The sequence below is a fragment of the Cucurbita moschata genome, unplaced genomic scaffold (genome assembly GCF_002738365.1).
Source record: "Cucurbita moschata cultivar Rifu unplaced genomic scaffold, Cmos_1.0 Cmo_Scf00005, whole genome shotgun sequence".
Taxonomy (NCBI): Eukaryota; Viridiplantae; Streptophyta; class Magnoliopsida; order Cucurbitales; family Cucurbitaceae; genus Cucurbita; species Cucurbita moschata.
In genome coordinates, this window is record NW_019268521.1 from 5,661,353 (window position 1) to 5,669,785 (window position 8,433).

The window sequence follows — 8,433 nt, forward strand, 5'->3', positions numbered from 1 at the left end:
TTTTTTTTTTTTTTTTTTTTTTTTTTTTTTTTTTTTTTTTTTTTTTTTTTTTTTGAATTTCTGAAAATTCTTATCAAAATTCAAAGACGTGCTGAGCTGTAAGCATTCCATTTCTGAATCCCTCGCGCGCCCATCGCTGTGTTCCTTCTTATTACCTTCGTGACCTTTTGTGCAAGCTGTAAATGAATGGAAGCTCATTTGGACACATTCTCGGCTTCATCTCATTCTTCTTCCTTTGGATACTTCTCTCGTATAAGTTCTCACCGAATGTCGCAATGATTTAGAGAAGGCCACTGCTGCATTCTTCACCACGCGTCTACTTTCGCTCTTTCCAAGTATTTTTTTTCTTCTCTCTTTGCGCTTTCTCCCACATTGAGATCAGGCCCATAGCCATTTTGTTGCCCATTTTTTGTTTTGTTTTCTGGGTCTTTTTCTATTTCTCGATCGGTTTGGGAGGAGGAGGAGGAGGAGGAGGAGGTGGAGGGTGCGTTTTGAGGTCTGAAAATCGGGTTTCTTCAACTGGGGTTTTGAGATCGCCGTTCGAAAATGGCGCCCTCGTTTGATTGGTGGGGAAAAGACACTCGCAGAGGAACCCCTGTCGTTGTTAAGATGGAGAATCCAAATTGGTCGATGGTTGAGCTCGAGGGTCCGTCGAAGGATGATTTTCTCATCGCGGGTGAGTCGCCAACGGGCCGGACCAGAGAGAAAGCCCGAGGGAAAAACGCTAAACAACTCACGTGGGTCCTCCTCCTCAAGGCCCACAAGGCCGCCGGTTGTTTAACCTCCATTGGCTCTGCAATGGTGGACCTTGTCGCCACTGTAAGGCGCCGCGTTGCTTCGGGCCGGACCGACGAGGACGACGCCGACGCCGACGCCGACAATGACGTCACTGGTAAAGAGAACCCGACAGTGAAATCGAGATTCTATTCTTGTATCAAGGTGTTTTTATGGCTGTCGGTGCTTCTGTTGGGTTTTGAGGTGGCGGCCTTCTTCAAGGGCTGGCATTTCGGTACTCCAAACTTTCAATTGGATTATCTCTGGGCATCACCTTGGGGTTTCAAAGGAGCTTTTGGTTGGATTTACTCTCAGTGGGTATTGATTCGAGTGGATTATTTAGCTCCTCCTCTGCAATTCTTAACCAATGCCTGTGTCATACTGTTCATCAGTCAAAGCTTGGATCGTTTAATCTTATGTTTGGGTTGTTTCTGGATCCGATTCAAGAAAATTCAACCAGTTCTTAAACCTGGAGATGAAGACCTTGAATCCGGCGAGAAGGGCTATTTCCCAATGGTTCTTGTTCAGATCCCCATGTGCAATGAAAAAGAGGTGAAGTTTTGTTCTTAATGTCTTCTGCTTCTGCCATTGTAATTGGTTCAGTTCTTATTGAACAAACTGAATTTGCGGCTTTTTCTCAGGTTTATCAGCAATCAATTGCTGCTATCTGCAATTTGGACTGGCCAAAAACCAATCTGTTGATTCAAGTTCTTGATGATTCTGATGATCCAACTACCCAATTGCTGATTAAAGAGGAGGTTCATAAATGGCAGCAAGAAGGTGCCAACATTGTTTATCGTCATCGAGTCATTCGAGATGGTTACAAGGCTGGCAACCTCAAATCCGCTATGAATTGTAGCTATGTCAAAGACTACGAATTCGTTGCCATTTTCGACGCCGATTTTCAACCGACACCCGATTTCCTTAAAAGAACTGTTCCTCATTTCAAGGTATGTTAGGCTGTCTTTGTAAGCCATGAACTGAGTTATTAGATTGTGCTCAGAACACTGTTAACTCTCTATTTGAATGGCACTCAGGACAATGAAGAGCTGGGGTTGGTTCAAGCAAGGTGGTCTTTTGTGAACAGGGACGAGAACTTGCTAACCAGGCTGCAGAACATCAATTTAGCCTTCCATTTTGAAGTAGAGCAGCAAGTTAACAGTGTCTTCCTCAACTTCTTTGGCTTCAACGGCACGGCTGGTGTGTGGAGGATCAAAGCTCTTGAGGACGCCGGTGGGTGGTTGGAAAGGACCACTGTCGAGGACATGGATATCGCCGTTCGTGCTCATCTTCATGGATGGAAATTCATATTCCTAAACGACGTCGAGGTACTAATCTTTGTTAAGTTCATGATATGAGTAACTAGTATATGATATGAGTATAATATACTTATTATTTCTGCATAATCAGTGCCAGTGTGAGCTACCAGAATCTTATGAAGCTTATAGAAAACAGCAACATAGATGGCATTCTGGCCCAATGCAGTTGTTTCGCCTTTGTCTGCCTGCTATTATTCGATCGAAGGTATCGTCGTCGTGCAATTGTTCTTTTGTTATAGAGTTTGTCTTAATCAAATTGCTGATATAGTTGTCTTATATAACTGATTCAATGCAGATTAGTGTATGGAAGAAGTTCAACTTAATCTTCCTCTTCTTTTTGCTCAGAAAATTGATACTGCCCTTCTATTCGTTTACACTTTTCTGCATAATTCTCCCGATGACAATGTTCGTACCCGAGGCCGAGCTACCCTTTTGGGTTGTTTGCTATATCCCCGCCATGATGTCGTTTCTAAACATTCTGCCTGCCCCAAAATCCTTCCCTTTCATTGTCCCTTACCTCCTTTTTGAGAACACAATGTCAGTCACCAAGTTCAATGCCATGATCTCAGGGCTCTTCCAGCTCGGTAGTGCCTACGAATGGGTTGTTACGAAGAAATCTGGCCGATCGTCGGAGGGTGATCTCGTCTCCTTGGTAGAGAGAGAGCAGAAGCATCAGAGAGGGGCTTCAGCGCCCGGCCTAGAAGAGATGAAGGAAGAATTTGAGAAGCAAGAGCAGAAAGGCTCTTCGCGAAAGAAGCACAATCGAATATACGTGAAAGAGCTCGCATTAGCTTTCCTCCTCCTAACTGCCTCGGCACGGAGCCTTCTGTCTGCACAAGGAATCCATTTCTACTTCTTGTTGTTCCAGGGGATCTCGTTCCTGCTGGTCGGGTTGGACTTGGTCGGCGAACAGATAGGTTGAATTGTATAAATAGATGAATTCTGTAGGAAAAAAGAAAGAACACAAGGAAATGAGTAGAGAAAAACAATGGTGAAATGGGAAAAAAAGACAACCACAATGGATGAACAGAGCATCAGAGAATGAATCCCTGTAGTGAAGAATGTCAAGGCCATTTCACTCAGTACAGTCGAGATAATAGAGTATTATTATATGGACACAAACAAACGACAATATTGGAGAGAGATGCTTATGTCAAATGGCGAAGCTCTTCCGGTGTATCTATATGTAGGTTTTTTTTGTTTCTTTTAATGTTGTTTCAATTCGTTTGTTTTTCGATACTTCTGTAAGAACAAAAAATTGAACATCAAAAACATCAAAACAAGGAGATATTAGGCAACTGTTGGATGAAACTGACAGAAATATTTGGTTCATATTTAATGATAGTTTCTTGTGTTCTTGTTGCTTTCGGCGGGTTGGGAGTTATTCGTTAGTGATTGGTGCTTATGAAACTCGAAAAATGACACCTGACTGTGGGAGCGGACTACACGCGGCGGGGAGCCGAAAAGTTTCGAGGCTGTCTTTTGCTGTCTCCAAATGAAATTCATTGAAGATATGCTTTTCGGTTATTGTTATGATTATTTATTATTATTACCATCTTTAATTATTGTCTGCTATACTAAATGAATCGGTGAGGCGAATGACAGTTGGAAAACTAATGTTCGGCAGACGCAGAAAAGACTGAACTTGCCGCTTATGGTCTTTAAATTCTTCAACACATTCATCGCATCGCTGCCCCCGCCGCCTGGGGTGCCAAGAACGAAGCCCACGCACATCCTCTCTTCTTGTCCTTCTCAAAGATTATCCTAGAATATAAAATAAAATGAAATAAAATGACTTTGTCGGATCCTACATTGATTGAGACTTAAAAAAGTAAACCTCTCCACAGCAAGTACACTAAATTCTTGAGGGGTGAATCAGCAAGTACACTGAATTCTACTTGAGGGGTGAATCAGCAAGTACACTGAATTCTTGAGGGGTAAATTGTAAAATCTCAAGTTAATTGGAGAGAGGAACCTTTTGAAGTTCAAAATAAAAAGTTGAAATAAAACAATATCTACCACATATAGACTTCAACTATTACATACTTAAAAAAGGAAAATATCCAGCCTGTTAATTGTACTAAAAAAAGAAGAAAATTTCCTTAAAAAAGGAAAATAAAACAAACAAAATAATAGACCGAAAACAGATTATTATTATTATTATTAATTATTTAGTTCGTGTGGCCAATCAATTCAATTTCAACAATAATTCAAACAATAAAAAAGTCGATACATAAACTATTGAGTCACATTAATTGCAAATGTGAATCTTATTATTGCATCATTTTTTAAGAAATTAGATTAATAAAATCTCTCGTTTTTCGAAGAAATTAGATTCATGAAATCTAAAGATAATAGTAATTTTATTTTTAATCATATTTTAAAGTTGGTCTTTCAAGTATCTATTTTTTTTTTTAATTTTTAAATTAAAATTTAATTTATGTACGAGAATTTGAACTTGAAGAAACTAAACATTAATAAAATGGATGTTTGAATAGAAAATATGATATAATTAAGGCAAAAAAACAAGCTTCTGCTTTGTTGGTCATACAAGGATGAAATTCAAACCAATTGTAATCAGCCTCGCCCACAAAATCTAAATTTACATTCCTTATCTGCTGCGCTATTAATCCATCTTCTTCTGCTAAAATTCGAAGAACAATAGTTAGAAACTGAATCCTATACAGATTTTAATGCTTTTTTTTTTCTCTGTCAACTTCAAAACATTTCAACCGCCCTTTGCATGAAGTTAGCGCTCTGCTTTAAACCGCCCTGTCATTGCCAAATGAATTATAGATCAAACATCTCTACCTTTGGAGCTTCGCAATGCAAATTTATTGGATCATGAACAAGAATGAATACCATTTGGTTCCAAATTGTGAGTGCCCGAACTCGAGTCGAATCCCATTTGAAGAAGACTTTGAATATCGCTTTCTAACACGGTCTGTGCGTAAATGCGTTTTGATTAATGTTGTTGAACATAAAACAAGAGAATTGCATCATCATCATTCAGAGGATTACCATGTTAGCTACCTGAGGCAAAGGAGGAAACTGTGTGAATGTGGTGGTGGTTGGCATATTTGACATCGTCCCCTGAAGCTGAAATATTCGGTGAGGAGGGACCGGGGAAACCGCGCTCAACCCGGGATCATATCCAAGAACAGTTCCGTTGCTGCCTCGTGTGTGGAAAATCTACTCGAAACAAAAGTTAAACCAATTCAAAATGGTTCATAGACTAAATCTTAGAAGATTCTAAGCATCCAAGACGAGTATGAACTTACATCATTGGATAAAATCCTTTCGATATCGACGTTCACGTCCGGGTTGACAGTAGCAAGTTTCATTGACAAAAACTGCAGAAAAGTATAATTACACAACTTCATTTGAGATTTTGAAACACGTCTACTAGGAAGAGGTTTCTACGTCCTTATAAGAAATGCTTCGTCCTTTGCAACCGATGTGGGATCTCACAATCCACTCCCCTTGGGGGCTCAATGCCCTCGCTGGCACACCGCCTGGTGTCTAGCTCTGATATCATTTGTAACACCTTAAGCCCACCCCTAGTGGATATTTAGGCTTCTCTTCAAGGTTATGAAACACGTCTACTAGGGAGAGGTTTTCACACCCTTATAAAGAATGTTTTGTTCCCCTCTCCAACCGACGTGGGATCTCACAATCCACCCACCTTTGGAGCCCAGCGTCCTCGCTGGCACACCACCCGGTGTCTGGCTCTAAAACCATTTGTAATAGCTTAAGCTCACTACTAACAGATATTGTCCCATTTGGGGCTTCCCCTCAAGGTTGTGACACTCGTCTACTAGAAATTTCCACACCCTTATAAGGAACGCTTCGTTACCCTCCAACTAACGTGGAATCTCACAGATTACCTTATAATCTAACAATACTACTGCAAATGAAGATATATTCAATCCATCCAAACTTGTGTGAATGTTAAACACATACCTCAACCTGCTGTTGCAGTGACTGAACATAGTTGATAATCTCATCAAGCATAACAGCCTTTCCAGTAATCTAAGAGACAAAAACCAATCCGAGTTCGAGTAAAAATCAAGTTCCCACAGGCAAAGAAACTCACAAAATCAATTGAACCAAGCTACCTTATTGCATCCAGGAACAAGCTCTTGAAGCAATCTCATCCGCTCACTAATCTTCTCCCTCCTCACCTATAGGCCAAACTGTTTCAAACGTCTAACACAACCAAACAACAACATTTTACTTCAAAAGTTCATACAAAGTTACCCTCTCAGCAAGGCTATGGCTGTTTGTGGCTTGCCCTCTTCTAGCTCGCACATGAATGTAATTCTCCTTGGGAGCTTCTGTGCTATCATTGGTGTTAAGGATATTTAGTAATAAATTATAGTTTACCATATATATTATATTTGATATTTTATTATAAGGCAAATATAGATATTTGCCTTATTACTATAGGTATCTTTCCATTTATTGTTATTTCCATTTATTACTATTTCCATATCCTTGTAATTTATTTGATTATAAATAAGATAACTTTCACACCATTTAGGTGTGGTGGATTAATCAAACATTCACATGGTATCAGAGCCATTTTGGTTTAGCAACCCGGATTCTTTCTTTTCAATGGCTTTTGAAATCTTCTACTGTTCTTCTCCACCACCACTGTTGGCTTTGACGCCGCAGGGGCAGTCGTCATGGCTGCCACATGCAGAGCCGATTGATTATTATTCGGCTCCACCCTTTTGACCTCCAAATAATCCTTCGCCATACTCTATACATACAACCTCACCTTTTCCAAACATAGCCTCTTTCATTTTCTTCCCAATTTTCCCTTCATCCTTCATCCTTCACAAAAACCCTAATCTTAGGATCTTCATCAGCATTCCTCTTCGAAAATATACAGAATCTCAATAAGCCCATCGACCTTCTGCAGAGATTTACCTTTGGAATCTGGGCGCTGCACTGGCATCTTCGCCAACCAAGTTGCCGCCGCCCTTCTCGCCAAAATTGGCTCCTTCGCCCCAATGTGGCGACTCTTCCAGCTGCCCTTCTCGCCAAAATTGGCTCCTTCGCCCAATGTGGCGACTCTTTCGGCTTCAACATTGTCTTTGTCCCTTACTCTAGGTTTCCCCTTCTACTTCTTGGGGTTAGACATATTCTCACCAGAGCCAAGGCAGCATCGTTGCTAAGCGACAATCCCTCTTCATGGGTTAGACATATTCTCGCCGAAGCCAAGGCAGCATCGCCGTTAAGCAGCAATCCCTCTGCAATTTTCGATGGCCAAGAAAGTGTTTCTCTACGCCTCCTCTGAACCAGGTTGTTAACATCTTCACGAAAAGTGTTTCTCAACCTCTTTGAATTTTTCAGATTCAAGCTTCACGTTAGTTTAAATCCGACGCTTAGCTTGCGGTGGGGTGTTAAGGATATTTAGTAATAAATTATAGTTTACCATATATATTATATTTGATATTTTATTATAAGGCAAATATAGATATTTGCCTTATTACTATAGGTATCTTTCCATTTATTGTTATTTCCATTTATTACTATTTCCATATCCTTGTAATTTATTTGATTATAAATAAGATAACTTTCACACCATTTAGGTGTGGTGGATTAATCAAACATTCACAATTGGTCTTCTCTTTAGCTTGTTTTCCAGTTGCCTTACCACCTAATTTCTGCTCCATTTCTGCGTTCTTCTCTTCCTGTGTACTGGAACTGTCTCCAGAAACATCCTTCTTCAATTTCACTTCAGATTTCTGGTCAATGGCATGATTTGCAATTAAAATGATGAACAAGAGAGAGAAATGATTAGAGATTCATCAATGTTACCTTGTTTGGTTGGCTAAATGGGAAAGTGGAGTCAAGGGCTCGTTTTCTGAGTTTACCATTTGGTGATCCTGCAGCAGTTTCTTCACCTGATAGTGGTAATAACTTCTCTGTGGTTCCTCCATTTCTGTAATTGGAAGAACACCCACCAAGAATCTGCCCGGCAACACCAAAAGAACCAAACATGTCGGAATAATTCCCATTGCCAAACCCCAAATCTGTCGGATAATGAACACCCTGTGTCGTCCCACTCCCACCATGGCTCTCCAAGACAACAGGAAAAGAATTTGAAAATTCGCCATGGGAAGAAACCATTGGATCCCAACCAGACCCAAAGAAAGACCCCATCGCCATTGTTCCTGGAATTTTGTCGGAAGATGAACAATTGAGTAACCCCTCGTTTGAATTTCGAAAACCCATTTCGTCGTTTTCAAGATCACCCATTTCACGAACCAACCTTACTTCCAAAGAGGGGAAAACAAAACCTTAAAAAAAAAAAAAAAAAAAAAAAAAA

The 8,433-nt window shown here is 40.3% G+C and overlaps 2 protein-coding genes across 4 annotated transcripts in view; one reads left to right on the forward strand and one right to left on the reverse strand.

The window, feature by feature from the left end:
- The first annotated feature begins 51 nt into the window (after nucleotides 1–51).
- Nucleotides 52–3,457, forward strand: LOC111443401 (probable xyloglucan glycosyltransferase 12). The gene is made up of 5 exons (XM_023081203.1): nucleotides 52–1,326; nucleotides 1,416–1,724; nucleotides 1,812–2,102; nucleotides 2,185–2,298; nucleotides 2,389–3,457. The coding sequence occupies exons 1-5, from the start codon at nucleotides 547–549 to the stop codon at nucleotides 3,013–3,015; spliced, it is 2,121 nt and encodes a 706-aa protein (XP_022936971.1). The 5' UTR covers nucleotides 52–546; the 3' UTR covers nucleotides 3,016–3,457.
- Nucleotides 3,458–4,567: 1,110 nt separating this feature from the next.
- Nucleotides 4,568–8,433, reverse strand: part of LOC111443405 (transcription factor bHLH74-like) — a 4,716-nt gene continuing 850 nt past the window's right edge. Inside the window, exons 2-10 of one of the 3 annotated variants that reach the window (XM_023081206.1) lie at nucleotides 7,923–8,420; nucleotides 7,727–7,849; nucleotides 6,354–6,446; nucleotides 6,212–6,277; nucleotides 6,057–6,125; nucleotides 5,375–5,446; nucleotides 5,115–5,285; nucleotides 4,956–5,037; nucleotides 4,568–4,865 (exon numbers count right to left, since the gene is read on the reverse strand). In XM_023081206.1, the coding sequence (XP_022936974.1) occupies nucleotides 4,843–4,865; nucleotides 4,956–5,037; nucleotides 5,115–5,285; nucleotides 5,375–5,446; nucleotides 6,057–6,125; nucleotides 6,212–6,277; nucleotides 6,354–6,446; nucleotides 7,727–7,849; nucleotides 7,923–8,363 (1,140 nt within the window). In that variant the 5' untranslated portion in view covers nucleotides 8,364–8,420 and the 3' untranslated portion in view covers nucleotides 4,568–4,842. Of the gene's footprint in view, nucleotides 4,866–4,955; nucleotides 5,038–5,114; nucleotides 5,286–5,374; nucleotides 5,447–6,056; nucleotides 6,126–6,211; nucleotides 6,278–6,353; nucleotides 6,447–7,726; nucleotides 7,850–7,922; nucleotides 8,425–8,433 lie in introns of all 3 variants that reach the window. The other 2 variants (XM_023081207.1, XM_023081208.1) reach the window with 2 other exon arrangements.